The 15,565-nt window shown below is 40.7% G+C and overlaps 1 protein-coding gene across 1 annotated transcript in view; it reads left to right on the forward strand.

Annotated features, from left to right (window-relative positions):
- The window catches only part of LOC132261538 (neural cell adhesion molecule 2), a gene marked incomplete at its 5' end in the record, with an annotated part of 79,932 nt that overhangs the window by 36,715 nt on the left and 27,652 nt on the right, over positions 1 to 15,565 (forward strand). Inside the window, 8 exons of the mRNA XM_059760387.1 lie at positions 467 to 593; positions 1,446 to 1,560; positions 2,162 to 2,255; positions 3,544 to 3,657; positions 7,182 to 7,385; positions 7,795 to 7,913; positions 8,082 to 8,108; positions 8,325 to 8,469. Coding sequence (XP_059616370.1) covers positions 467 to 593; positions 1,446 to 1,560; positions 2,162 to 2,255; positions 3,544 to 3,657; positions 7,182 to 7,385; positions 7,795 to 7,913; positions 8,082 to 8,108; positions 8,325 to 8,469 — 945 coding nt within the window. The remainder of the gene's footprint in view (positions 1 to 466; positions 594 to 1,445; positions 1,561 to 2,161; positions 2,256 to 3,543; positions 3,658 to 7,181; positions 7,386 to 7,794; positions 7,914 to 8,081; positions 8,109 to 8,324; positions 8,470 to 15,565) is intronic.

A 15,565-nucleotide genomic window follows, 5' to 3' on the forward strand; every position in this document is an offset into this window, starting at 1 on the left:
AAAATGTATCCGAATCGCCAGTGATCATCGATTTTAATTCACACTTCGTGAGAAGAATGACAGAAATATGTGCTTTTCATATATTTATAACTACATTTTCACTCAATAATTGACCAATTTCATTGTGAGACGATTTATGGGATGAATTTGGATTAGGAGAAAAGCAATCCATGCGTATTTACTGCATTACCGCAGAATCACTTCAATCAAGTTGAAATATAAAGCCGTATCGCTTAGAATTTATCCACCTCCATCCTGGCTAACGTGTTAAATACCGAGGTAGAAGGTCCACCTAATGACCAGACGTTGCTGGCTGAATGCAATGCTGAAAATTCCACCCTTTCCCCTAATGTGTTGCCAATGTGGGGGAGTTAAGCCAGCTATCCACACAAATTTCAATAAATTGTCTTTCTTGCTCTCTTTCTCGATGCTCCCCATCCGAAAATCCACCCACACTCGAGTGCAGTTCGAACATTGGACATCGAAGCCGTGGAAGGCAGGAGTGTGTCGCTGCCCTGTCCGCTATCGGCCCCACTAGACGACGTTAATATGGTGTTATGGTTCAGAGACAACGCCGGCATCCCATTATACAGGTAATTTTAATTACTATTTGTGTGCACTTTAAGATATTTTCGTTGAACTAGGTTAATGGCTGGCAAGTTGCCGGCGGAGACAGTGGGAGAGAGAGAGAAGAATTAAAATTGAGCACCCCAAACCCAAACGATTTTCCAAAGCGTGTTAGCCATGGGAGTTTCTGGGCGCGACAAGGATCTCTGCGCCACCCCATTCGCCATACATTCACTTTTAATTGTAATTGTGTGTAATTGTGAAAAGTTTGAGAATTGAAATTACAAACTTTTATTGCGGCCACATTTTACATAATTTGTCTCCGCCGCATATTAAAAGCTACAATTTATTAAAATTAGTTGGAGAAGATCGTGCGGGAAAAAGTGCAGGAGTTTAGAAGGGGGGCAAATTATGCTGTCGCCGCACAATTGAGCATAATTTTAATTGCTCGTTGAAAATAATTCTCCGCGAGATTGTTGTATTCTTTTAGCAGTCTTTGGTGGAGTTCATCAATAATTCAAATGGGTGAGAATTCACCCACTTTATGCATGACATAACAATGAAGCATCGCCACAATTGGAATTTTCTAGCAATCGGATTTGCAAAGTAGCAAACACAATGTTATATAAACAAATGTATCAATTTTCATTGTAAAGAAGCGATGCATATATACAACATTTTATTTGCTCGCGCAGTGGAAAATTTCACGAGATGCCGCAAAGAAGCATAACTTTCGCTGTGGAATGCAATAAATTTGTGTTGAATTGAGATTTTATGGTGCAATTGTTGGGTGAAAAAGATTCACAGTGGGTGTTTACATCCTCCTGGCAAGTGATGCAATTATCTTGAAATTCACTTTCGTCTCTCCTTCGTTGCAGCTTCGATTTTCGCAGTAAATCACTGTCACATGTGAGGCACTGGTCAGCACCTGAAGTCTTTGGCTCCCGTGCATTGTTTAATGTGAAATCATCGCCGGCATCGCTGGACATTAAGGTGAATTTAATTAATCCACTTCGCCAGTCCCTCTCTCTCGCTCTGGCAAGTGCCCCTGCAGGAGCCGCACATGAACTGACCTCCACTCTGTCCACCCCGAAAAAGCCATGACAAGCCACACACAATTCTCTGGTACAACATATGGACACATGGATGCGGCATGCAGAATATAAACGGGAATTTGATGGCACTTAATAAATTGCTATTCGCCGCAGGAATGGCTCAGAGTCGATATTTTTGAAGATAAGGTGCTTCTCATATATCCCATTTATAAAATGCGGTGACTTTTCGCCCACTTTTCCCACTCCGGAGCGTCAGTCCATGAAACTCAATCCGGGAGGAGGGTGTTTGGCCCTCCCCAATGCCCACAGATAAATCAAAATCGCAGATATTTTATTGCACTATTCTATATGAATTGCCCGTCCGCCGAGAGGGAAAGACAGAGAGGATACTATAGGAAAATTCGTGGCTTATGTGCCATATCATTTATAACACACGTTGCAGACGAGACAACCACGAGGGCCAGAGTGAGAGGGACATGGCGAAAATATACAACTGTGCTTGCTTTTATATGAGTGTGATTATTTTTCCGGTTTCCCAGGATATCAAGCGACACGATCAGGGAGTGTATAGATGCCGTATTGATTTTCGAACCAGCCAGACCCAGAGCTTTCGACATAATTTATCAGTCATAAGTAAGTAGAAAACATTCCAATATCTCTGCCATAAAACTGATAGAGTCGATTAAATTTCTCGGCATATCATATTTTTGAGCTAAAGTGTGGAAAAAGGGCATGATTTCGAAGGTTCAAAGTTTCATGAAAATAACTGGAGCATTTCCCCGTCAAACAAAGAATGTTAAAAATGTGTTATATTAGTTTAAATGAAAGTTGGAAAATGTAAAAAGCAGAGTAACTGATCGGAATCTGTAGAATAACTTGTAGAAATAGTTCAATCTGATATTCTGGCTCAAATTTTCAAGTGTGAATATGGAATCGCTTGAAACATTCTGTCTTAAAATACTGTTTCGGCGAGAAGAGCATGGGATGTTTTTTCTTATTAATTTGGGACGTGAAAATTTCACATGTTTAAAATTTAAAATTCCCCATTTTAGCGGGAAATTCTCCATTCATTACACATAATGTATGAGTCGTAATTAATAATAAAACAGCGTAATATTAATACTTTATTCTCTTCATATTTAATATAGCAACACATGCTCAAATCTGTCGAATTCAGTCATTAAATATTTATTAAATTTCTCATTGGGTATTAATTGAAAAGTGTAAAAGACTCTTGATGCGAATCAATGACAGAGAGAGAGAGCTTAACGTTTTTTCCCCCCAAAAAGCTCTGTGTCTGTTTAAATTTTTGACTTTTTCGAGTGAATCTGAATTTCATGTGATTTTTCAACTATTCTCTATCGACGAATTGCAGCTTCGCCTCCTCGACTGTGACATTTTCTCAGTTGACGGTTCGCTGCGACTGGAAATGCTGTGGCGAGTGAGGGAAGATAGCGACATGGCATTGTCCAAGAGCAGAACATGATAAATAGTTGAGTAGGTGCAAAAAGTACAATTTGTGGAGGTGACAGTGGTGGAAGGGTCATGAAATTAAGAGCAGTCCCTTATTCACACAGCTCAGGTTTGCGCATTGTTTTCACATAGCAAATGGGAAGAACATGTAGGGGGTTGTCTGCAAGAAACATTTTCACAGTATCATCTCAATATTGTATGCTCAAAATTGTGCCCACTATGAAAATCCTTTCTTGCCATATTCCCGTTCACCAGCAACAATTCAAAATGACCAAATGAGTTGGGGTCAGCAGTTTTGAGTTGAAGTTATTTGTGCAAACATTCGACCCACTTATGTTGAGGGGCGGCGAAACTCTAAAACTACATAATAAACCATTAATAAAGTTGAGAGCCGGATGTTGTTTTGTGTGGGATGGAAAGTAAAATACACTTGTTATGTCTATTCCAGTCCTGCCGGAGCATCCCATTGTCCTGGACCGCTGGGGACGTCAATTGAATGGCACCATCCTCGGGCCGAAGCAAGAAGGAGATGACATCATGATATCGTGCCGAGTGGTCGGGGGTGAGTCCATCTTTGCTATTAATAATTTCATTTCCATTAACGATCCTCCATTTGATCCACTCCGAGGGGAATGCTATCTCTCCGGCGCTCTCCACCCTCTTTTTCTCCACCACCCCTCACTGTCCGAAGGGTGCGATGCGATGAAAAATGATTAACGACTGACTAATTTGTATATATGTCCCAATGTATATGTCCATCACCCACACAATGTGTCACTCTCAAAGCCCATAATTAATTGCCATTCACCTGTTAAACCTCCCGCTTTTGCTTTTGCGAAGACAATCTATACCACAATTAATTGCTATAAATAAACTCGTATTGGTGGGATAAGTGTATAAATTTCCCGATGAGCGCAAAAAGTCCAATGAGGATTTATTGAAATGGGAGATTATCCCAGTGAAAGAGGGATTTAGGACACGCTCTGAAGGAGTCTTGTGATAATTTTGCAAATCTCCAATGGAGAGATTGCACGCTATTCTTCCCCTATTTCATATGGGTTCTTAATTTGCAATGGCATCATGCTTTAAATTCAAGAGCATGTGATGAAGATGAAGTGGCAAAAATTGCTCAAGAAATATCCTTGAGCATAAATTAATTTTCAAGTGGGAGGCAAAAGGGCGTTTGAAACTTCCAAGTGACCCCACATACGCTTTGATCGCTTTATAAGCTTGGCGGAATTGAGTGCTTAGTTGAGCACACACTCATAATACGGCGTAGTTGTTAAAAAGCTCAAGAGTTTGTGTGGGTGCATGAATGCTGGGGTTCATCCCGATGGAAAAGCTCCTTGTATCCTCATGAGAAAAAGTTGAATTGCTCAGACTTCAGCAAACAATAGAAAGATGAATGTAATCTATCAAGTTTACCATTCTCCCACTCCTCGGCGAATTCTCTCCCTCTCCGGCGCTCGGGAAATTGTGGGTGGACAGAGGAAAGTCAGTGCGCGCGATAGTCTGAGAAATTTTCATTTGAACAGTATTTGAGGACACGAATAAACTTTTAAAACTATTTCGGAGAAAAAGTTTTCAACGAATCTCAATTCTAAATGAATAAAGAGAATCCCATCCCGTCCCTCACTGTCGCCCCCCCGAAAAACATCAACTCCGGTCGCTCTGGGGAGACCGTGGGAAATGGTGATTTTCGGGGCTGGGATTTATAAATTTGAGGTTACTGTGCAATAAAATTTGTACCACCTGCCTCCGAGAGGAGTCACTTTGAATTGGAAATGGGGTCAGAGTTCTCGCCGAGGAAGGGGTAAAATGTTTTCCTTTATCTGCTTTTCCTCCATTATGGAAGTCAAGAGGGCCAAATCCCAATACAGTAACACTTATGATAAAACTGAAGGTATTTGGTGGGGGGCTTTTAAAAATTCTAATGAGAGTGTATAAGAAATGAGAAATGCTTGTGCTGAAATGCAAAATTTTCGCTTTTGAAGTGGCGGAAAACATGTTGGTGAGTGAGGACGAATAAAAAAAATCCCTCTAGATTTTCTCGAAGTCACTAAATCATACCAGATTTCGTAGGAGGCAAATTTAGCAGAAAAAATCTCACAATGAGGAACGTCTGCATGGTGAAAGCGACTCCAAATTGAGCATAATATTCCATCTAGTGAGGAAAAAAGTTCATGCAAGTGGAAACTTTTGAAATAACTCCTTTGAGATATACAGAATTTCACATACAACCTCTTTTTCTACCCGGCATTCAATTTCGTCTGGCGAGAATCTGTACACATAAAAATGTCTTGGGGGAATAATTTGGAATTTTGGATTTCATATATTCGAAATTATTCTTGCATGTGCAGCCATAGTATTTTCCGACACGTTTATGAACAGCAGTGCATTTTCCACTTTATTAAGAGAGATATGTCGAAAAATAATTTGACTTGGACAATTATCTTCTAATTTATATTTTATCCCAACTCAATTGTGTTTCACTTTGCCTGTTCGGAATCATGAATGAATCTTCTAATAAATGATATTTTCACCATATTTGCAATAGAATCCATGGGGAGAAACAACGTGAGACACACAGAGAATGTAGGTGAAGTGGAAAAAATTACGCGAATTGTAGGAAAATGCGTCCGCGGATGTTAGAATGAGAATTTAAACTTTTTATTCATTCCGCACTTTCCCAACCGAATGTTTCATTTCTTGTCATTATGCTTATTTTCTTCGTGCGCCCCTTACCGACTCCAATTCTGAAAAATTCCCTTCCTTTTCGTATTTTTCCCACCCAAACCACCGCTTCTTCCACTTTCCATAATCGCGAGTTTTCTTTTTGCCGCTTCTCGGCGTTTCACCCCCTCCCACAACTTCTATGTGGGAAGTGCTTGGCTGGGAATATATGCTGTGTTAAATATATAAATCCACCCGGCGTCTCCATCTTGCATGATCACTACGCAAGGGTCAGGCAATAAGCTCTCAACAAGTATTCAATTCAGAACACGAGAAGAAGACACAATGCAAACGTATGAATTGAAAAGAGCATACCTTTTTGTCAGGATAATTGCTGAAATTTCCCAGAGTAGTGAAGGGTGTGAATTTCAGAAGTATTTTCGACTCAAGAACCGCAACAACAACTCTGATATTACTCAGTGTCACTTCTATATGGCGTACATAGCATAATCCTCCTCCAGAAACACTCATCTTTTCTATTTAGCTGCACGAGAGTCTCTCATTCATATCACGATAAAAAGTCTTTACTACTTGTCCTCATCATGACAATAACAACCGCGAGCCAGGAAATATGATGAGACACATTATTTATGTAGTCAAAGAAAATGTTTTATAGCTTTCCATGTGTCTATTTTTCATTGAGGAACACTCTCACACGAGACAATTTATGCCGGTGGAATCTGATGGATTCACCCCATGGGGGAAATCACAAGAATAAGGCACATGAGGGTGCTGATGATGAGGACTTTTGTCTGAGATGTCGGCATGAGAGGCGAGAATGGATGAGATATGGAAGCCACTTTTTCTGTGCACCCAATGGGGAAAAAAATGTAAATTAAAGTTTAGCGATGGAGCGAAAATTAATGAATTGGCATATTTAAAAATCTTGCCAGCTCCTCCGCCAGATGGGGACGACTGTGGGGGTTGGCGGGCACCCGGGGGAGTATATCAGATGCAAAGTGATATCATTAATCAGGCCAGGAATGGAGTGAATGAATGGTACGGAGGAGATAGACAAAAGAGCTAACCGTGGAGCTCCCAAAAGCAATATAGAGAGATTTTAATTAAGCAAATCGAAGTTTTTTCATCAAAAGCATACCTGCGCGCTCTTTCCTGTCTCAACAATTTGCTCGATGATGCTTCGGAGTGAACAATTCCAATCATTCTTTCACCGCCAATCCCTGTGCAAATGTATATTGAAACAAGGAGTAAACATTTGATTTCGGATTGAGCACACACACACACCCATCAGGACAATGGACAGTTCGACTGAAAGTCCCTGGGATTGATGTCCTTGTCCTCGTGCCCCTCAAGTGATATGTGTAACTACTTCCCTTCTGCATTCAATTACAGGTCGACCACAGCCCGAAGTTCGGTGGCTGGTGAATGGACTTCTGGTGGATGATCAATATGAGCAGAACTCGGGAGATGTCATTGAGAATCGTCTGATGTGGCCGGCCATTCAAAGGACCGATCTCAACTCCGTATTCACGTGTCAAGCTACCAATACACTACTGGCAGAGCCCAAAGAGAGCAGCTATGTACTTGACATCTATCGTGAGTTCCCTTAAAACGTTTATTTTAATTTATATCTCTTTGACTCTGGCTGAGTTTTTTCCTCCTTCCTCTTAAGCTCACTTTTCTGTTTTTTTTTTCGTGGCGAAAAGAGTTTCAAGATGACACTCAACATTGCTTGAGAACCATTCGTGGGCAGAGTTGAAAAGCCAAATTTGAAATTTTTTATAGAAAAAATCTACCTTTATAAAGAAAATCGGTGATTATATCAAAACATTGTGACATTAAGTAAGATATTTTTCCTTATTTTACTCTTCCATTCTTTGTGGAATTGTGTTCATCTTTTCAACTCTGCTCTAAATATATTTGAAGCTTTGTGTGACATTTTTTAAATAACTCTCACAACCACGTCCTCGTCTTTTCTCATTAAAAATACCACCTGTAATTACAGTGAAGCCTCTGGAGGTGAAGATTAAAGAGCCTCCGGGTCCCCTGGTTGCCGATCGTCGCTATGAGATGACCTGCCAGAGTTCAGGCTCGCGCCCCAATGCAATTATCACGTGGTACAAGGTAACACTTTGTCGACTTTTCCCATGATAACTTCGCCACGCTCTCCTGGGGCGAATGTGGGGTACCCGGAAGGCAGAACCACACACGCCCCTGGCCGAGCTATTAGGAAGAGATGTTTGGGTAATTGCAATAAAATAATAAAACAAAACTATTTCTTCCACGCGAAAGGGGAAACGGCAATTGCGAAGGACACGGGTATGTTATGTGCTTAAAAGTTATTCTTAGAAAGTATGTTTTTTTTCGTTTCGCCCTCCTCGTAACTCCCACCGCAAAACAAATGACGGTGGCCACAGCACAAGTGAAATGTGTATAATGTGGTAAAACACTTTGCGTGAATTTTATCAGAGAAGAACAAGAGCCACAATGTTGAAAGTTTATATGGTACAATTTCTTGCATATCCCCACGAACAGGATGACGTTTTGAATAATACCACCCGTTCGGAATTAAGTTTCGTGCCATCAACGGAGGACGATGGAAAATCCATAACGTGCCGAGCAGAAAATCCCAACGTGAATGGATTGTATCTGGAAACTTCACTCAAACTGGATGTTGTCTGTGAGTATTTCATATATGGTTTTATACCTCATCCAGCATTTTTTTGCCCTATTTATTGGTCCTGTGTGGCAAAAAAAATCTGTTACTACCATCGCTGATAAATTGAAAAGAAGAGGGATTTGAAATACAAATTTGCATATAAAATAACATTCAACATGGCGCTGGAGAAATGTCGTGATGAATTTTCTTGTAATTGAATGTTAGATTTCCATGTTTGACCTGAAAATTTCTCCACAGCACATTTTCCTGATAAACAAATTGTTCATTATACAGCGTTATTCGCATATGATACTGGCAATTTTGAAAATTTCCTCAATTTTCAAATTCCACGCCATGCTTTTCTTACCTGTGATTGTTTCATTTGCATAAAGGTAAAATATATGCACTGGATTTTACACCCGCAAATATTAATTAAAACATAAATCCGCTAGAAAATTTATTGTACAACACAATTATGCTTAATCAACTTAATTGACGCTGGATATTCAACTTTAATTTAGTTAATAACAATATTTCTAGTAATTTACCAACAAACACAAATATTTTGGTGCCTTTAAATTATGCTCAATCAACGGAATTTGAAAATTGGAATGCTATTAATGAATATCAATGTTTTTTCTCTCCAATAATTGTATTTAATGTGATTTCGTTGGAACATTATTAGTGGGCGCGGCGTTTGTATGTTCCCTGGCTTGAAACATTGGAAATATCCCTAAGTAGATCTTTTGAAAGACAATCCGAGCGCTTTCCTAAAGTGTATTAAGACGTAATTGGGCTCTTGGTGAAGTATTCACATATTCAATCAGGTATTGTAGAAGTAATTCAGGGAATCCATAGGATAAGTTAACCTCGTTTGAGAGTGTCTTATTTCTTAATGAGAATTCCATCTGGACTTTCGAATGCTTTCAGTTGCATTTCTTAGTATCCTTCCTGTGTATTTGGTCATCAATACCGATGGGAGTGTTGCTGTGTATGCAAACCCGAAACTATTCTCCCGCCCATTTGATATCTGCAGCACAAGGGGAAGCATATATACCTTGGGGCAAGCTCCTCAATCAATTACAGAGTCCATGTCTTTGGTCTAAAATTGCTGAAGCACTTTCTTCGTGTCGTGTATATTGATATCGCATGTACAGCTAAAAGGAATTTCTTCCTTATCACACAGAATGGGACTCCACAGTTTGAGATACAGAAAGTGGGCGGGGGGGGTGGCGTGGACGAAATGCAAAGCGAGTTGAAGCGCAAAGTAATGTGCTTATGACGAAGTTCACTTTAATTTCACCGAAAGTCAAAGAACTTCCGCTTCTTTCTATGGATGGGAAAAGCCACAACAAGATCTTCTGGCTTGAACCCTTCTCGTCGTCAACCATTGGAATTTATCCCACAATCCGACCTTTTTAACTTTACACCGCAGTGTGCCTAAGAAGTCATCAGACACGAGATTTTCCCAACCCCGCACCATGGCGCATACCTCCATTCTTTGTCGGAGCATCCATGCCAACCAATAGAAGAAACATGAAGAAGCACAAGTGTAAGAAGTGGAAGATGATGACAGGGATTTCAGCATGAGACTTCACCCACAGTGCACGAGTTTTGTTACCCTCACCCTTCCCACCCCCAATTCCATGTGCTGGGGATTCGGCTACGGGTGACTTGTGCTCCAGCTGAATCGAAATTGCTTATAGGATTTCCACAAAATACTTGCACGAGTGGAATTCTAACCACTTTCGTGACATTCCTCGTATGTATGTAACTTTGTGAATGATTTCAATAAGTTGAAATTGGATGGTTGTGTGCATTTCGATTTTACCATAGCGTGCGGGAATGGGGTGACATCGTGTGGGACCTCGGAATGAGTTGTATTAGGTGCAATCCAATACGCGCCGCAGCACTCTCCCATCAGGCTTCTTTCAAAGCTCACCACCAAAGAGCATAAGGTGTGAAATTGTAGAACTTACCAAAATATTTGCCCTGAAATGTTATTGGGGGAACTGCTAGGTAGATATGTATATTTTCAGCTAAAATCTCCCGTTCTTCACAAATACGTATGTATTAATACCAAGGGGTAAACATGTAGCGCAATCACGATTCACAGAGACTACAATTTTCGCAATCCACAATCCCTAGTAGAAAATCTGAAGATAGATTTTAAAATATTTGCGAATAGATTTTAGAAGATGTAAGGTTGATTTTTTTTGAAAATCTGACGAGAATTTTAAGAAAAGCGGAGGATGATTGTAGAAGAAATTGCTCAAATCTCTTTTGCTAAAATCTTGCAACTGGTTACTAAAAATCTTTCCCCTTAGAGATATTTATTATTATTTAATTTCAGAGAAATTGTCATCCTCGAACCAATTGATAACTATTGCTACAAGAGTCCTTACAAGGAGAGTTTTAAGTAGAAAGAACAAACTTCACGAGATTGATATCGCACAGTGCGACGATTGCTCCGATTGACTCTCAATATGTAGATTGCCAGAGACTCTTTTTCCTCCGACACCATCGACGTGTGCCCTCTGCACCCCCCAGACAATCAGATAGTGGGTGAAAATCCTTCAAGTGTGTGAGTGGATTTGAGATGGCTCTGTTTGAAAGTCAACCCAATGGGTTTCAAGTAAATATTTTCCAATGTCTTTTTCCACGTCCTCACTGCACAATCCGTTTCCCACAATTTGCCACAGCCACCATTGCCGCTCGAGAAATTTCGGCAGTGGCAAAAACAATACACTTTGCGGTGTATTTGCTCATGTGCTCCACAGTCCCACATAGCACGGTGAATTTGTAGGTGCAATGTGTGCCTCTGCGGTTAATATCGGGTCTAGTTTCGGGTTATGTGGGCTGGGGCTTAGCTGCAGCGGCGGCGTGGGGCCCGGGCGGCGGAGAAAGAGCCTAAATAAGTCCTGAACAAACAAATTGTGGCCCTCTTTAAGATCTCACCGCAATTGCTCACGCTCTGTGGTCGCCTAGATATGGGAGTTGATAAGAGACATCTTTTGTCTTCTCGTATTGTTCTGCACAATTGAATCTAAAGGACATTGCCATGACCAATAGAGTAAGTAATATGGACATACTCAGTTATTGACGAGGGATTGTTGTTTAATCAAGTCGATATATAACTTTGGGAGGAACTTTCTCAAGTATATGCTGAGATCTTAAAATTCTACAACTTTCTTAGATTAGAAGCAGAGCTGAGGGATTTCCCATGGAAACTCTATGTTTTCACATTCTCGCAAAGCTCTCAAACCCCATATCAATTGTGCCTCCTCAACAAGACATCTCTCTCTCTCAGTGAAAATCCCTTTTCGCACTCCTCGGCTGTTTCTGGAGCTTTGATGATGGCGAAACGAGGGAAGCATCAGGGAGAAAATTGACAAATGAAATTCAATTTAAGCGTCCCCTCACGGATATGTAGATGGGTGGGATCAAGTGCCATAAACGTTTACACAAGAATTACCTTCCTGCTTAAGTATTAACGAGCCCTAAGTACATTTTGTTTGCCAACATCACACACGTGAAAACTTAATATGGCAAGATTTCTAAGTGCAGATGGGGATGGAATAAAGGCTAACTATAATTGTCAAAGTGTGTATGTGTGCCTCTAAAATCTCCTCACACGCTCGCATTGGGGTTTGGGGCATAATCCACCCTCTGCTTTCACTGTGACTTTATTTATTTTCTCCACTGCGTCAGACACTGCCTTGAGAACACTAATATGTACATAGTTAATTAAAAAGTTGTTCTCTTTGTAGCATTTTCTTGAAAGAGCATAGCATGAATGTTGTCTTCACTCCCATTTCCATGCACATTCCATCCCCATAGCATTATATTTAACTTAGACGCACAATACAGGATACAACAGGGATAATAAAGCTCTGTGGGACTCCCTGTGTATTGCGGAGAAAGTCTCATCCAGATAAGGACTGAACCGCAGCCTATTGGTTAGAAATAGTATGTCTACTGCTTTAGAGCTTCCTTCGTGTATTTCACTGGGTACTGAGAGAAATATGAGCTAAAAGAATATTCATCACTGCATAAAATAACAAATATATCGTCCGCGATCTTTTGATTGACATATTTATTTTTGTTAATTCCTTACAAAACTCACAATTAGTTGACACTTTATCACAGAAAATCACCGCAACTTGGAATATGTTACAGAAAAAAGCTACTTTCACGGTAATTTCTCCGAGTACACTTCATCATCGTGCTCTTTGAGTATGGACTTGGCCAAGTATAAAATGACAAAGCCATTAAAATATGGTTTCATCCAGAGATTACTCGAACAATTGTTCGATATTGCTCGCCTGAAGAGATCCCCCTGTCCTTCGTCATCCCCACAAAGTCGCGAAGAGATTTTCTCCCTAGATTCCTGGGTCGGCTGGTGGGGGCGCCTGGTACCAGGCGCACAATATGAAACTTTATATCTCTCCAGCACCGCGTGCAAGTTTCGAGGGGCGGGACGAGCGCTATAGCGTGAGTAGAATCCTTTATAATAATCCCAGTGTCTTATCTCGATGGCAAAATATTAGCCAAAAATAATTTCTCCCGCTATATGCGGAATTATTAATAAAATTGAACCAAAGTGGCTGGCGCTGTACAGTAACAACCATGAGATATGGTGCCATTATCTGTTGCTTGGATCAGTTGTTTATAGTTCATGCAATCTCATTCTTGCCACCCTGACTACAAGCACCACACCATGTTATATTCTTCATCAATTTTCCCTACACTGATTGTCTCTTTTGGCTTCGCCAGCCATGAAAGATCAGCTCAGACGAGGGACTCGTGAGGATTTTAAGATGAGAGTCAAAAATGGGTTTGTGCACAGAAAAGGGGTGATATGTAAATTCCATTGGATTATATGATTACTATAATACGGGAGACAATATCACAAGCCAATATTCGCCCCTCCGTGAATTTCAGCTGAATTCTTCCATATTCATATACTTTCTACCCGTCTTTCTCTCTCCCACACGCTCAGCATTATTTCACATCCAACATAACACAAACATTCCCCGACTCTCCGTCGTAAGATATAAAATCTCGCCTCCTCACCCCCTTCGTCTTCTATACATTTACATTAGAGCGAAATATCTTCAGGGGAGATTCGGTGAGAAAAGCTCTCCTAGTCGCATAACCACAGTCGCATACAAATGCGTCTCAATAGTGGGAATAATATTAAATTTTAATTAATTGTCTTATTAATTTTATACGATTTGTATTGTGTAGAATATCGATGAAGCGAAAGTGGATATAAGAGGAGCATCAGGATTGAGGCTCAAACCGCCTCGAGCCATCCAATAAGCCTCTCACAACCCCCAACAGTTGGAGGACCAAAGTGTGAGACAGATAATGGTGGAGACACAATAATAGCAGGCAATACAAACCATGATGATAACTCTATATGGCTTCCAAAAGTATAGTTATTTATACGGCAAATGGAGGAGCATTTCGTGCGCAAAATGAACAGTGAAATGCTAGATTGCGGCAATAGTTTTTAGGAGGCGAAGGATGGAAACTGAGATAGGATAGAAAGTTTTAATATGATAAAATGTAGAAAAGCATTTCAACGCTCTTAATAATTTTGCATGTTGCCACAGGGAGAAGTGTTAATGCTTTCGGCAACTTGTGCAATTCAGCACTGAAATTCTCAAATGATGTTTTGATATTTTGAACACTAACATACTCTCTATTCACTAATTTGTAAACTCACACGAATATACATTGCAAAATTGTTCGTCATTTAGGGTTTTTAAGAGGACATGCCATGGAATTGCATTACTTAAATGTTGTGGGCAAAAGGAATCGAATTTCCCTACACTTTTGCCCAGAACACTGAAGGGTGTTCGGTAAAATCTGTAAATGCAGACATGTTTTCCTCTGCGGCTTATTAACTGAACACTTCTCGCGACATTTTCTTGCATCTTCTCTCGAATATTGGTGTGACGAAGGAGAGACTGCAGAGCGATTTAAACCAAATTCAAGCACTGGGAATTGGGTGGAACAAGAGACACTCAAATGTTTAAGCCACTGACTCACACTCAGTCGCATTCACTGGGGTGCACATAAAGAGTCCCCTAATTTTACGCCATTTACATCACACGATGGTGCATGTTGTGTTACAGTCCGGAAATCAGTATTCCCGACACACAATACCTGACCCAAGTTGGAGGATATTTGAGGAGTCTCTGCATCCGTCACACCACTTTTCTCCCATCTTCGAGTTGATCCCTCACCCATCGCACCAGCCATTGTGCGATCATTGTCACCGCACAAGTTTTGTGTATCGGGCCTCAGCCCAGAAAAGCTTTCACACCCCACAATGGAACACTTTGAGCATGGCGCACAGCTCCTCCAATTGCGGGGATGCACTTCAGTGTGGAGCTATGCAATATTATTGGGCATGTACCGCATACGAAAACAATCTCGGGGGCTGATTGGAAGGACAGAGAGGGAGAGACAACGCGGGCGAGCAAGACAAAGTGACTATCGCAATCAAACACCCTTCAGCACGAAATTGTGAAAATTGGCGCGGCGAGGAGTGCATTGGGGGAAATGGGGTGCGAGGCAGAGTCACTTCAGTTGCCATTTATACGGTGTGTCTCTGCGATGTTTGTCCCGCCAGGACTCAAGGGTCGTACGGGTGGAACACCCTCGGGATACCCATGCAAAATTGCACCCAAGAATTAATAATGGTGGGTCTCTAAAATGCTCCCATAATTAATGGGTGTCACAACCAATTATCGCTCCATTATATTAAACCGCCTCTGCCAGAGCAGCCTCAGACGTCCACCAGCAAGCAATATAGTGTTGTATTTCAGAAAGGCTCCACTGTCTCAGACACCAAAGACACCCCAAGGAACATCCTCCCTTACTCATTTTCGTCATTCTTCGCTGCAGTCTGAGCTTCCGAAGTGAATTGGAGCCTTTTGTATAGCCTGGATTTTAATTAATTTTTACTTACAATCTATATACACTGTTTCGTTGAATATAAATTTCTCATAAATGTAAGAAAATCATGTATGAATAGGCAATTCATGGAGAATCTTTTGCTATGCAGAAATTTGCATGAAAATTTATTCATTTGCCATGGTTT

This window comes from Phlebotomus argentipes, unplaced genomic scaffold (assembly GCF_947086385.1).
Source record: "Phlebotomus argentipes unplaced genomic scaffold, Phlebotomus argentipes genome assembly contig_15, whole genome shotgun sequence".
NCBI classification, from domain to species: domain Eukaryota; kingdom Metazoa; phylum Arthropoda; class Insecta; order Diptera; family Psychodidae; genus Phlebotomus; species Phlebotomus argentipes.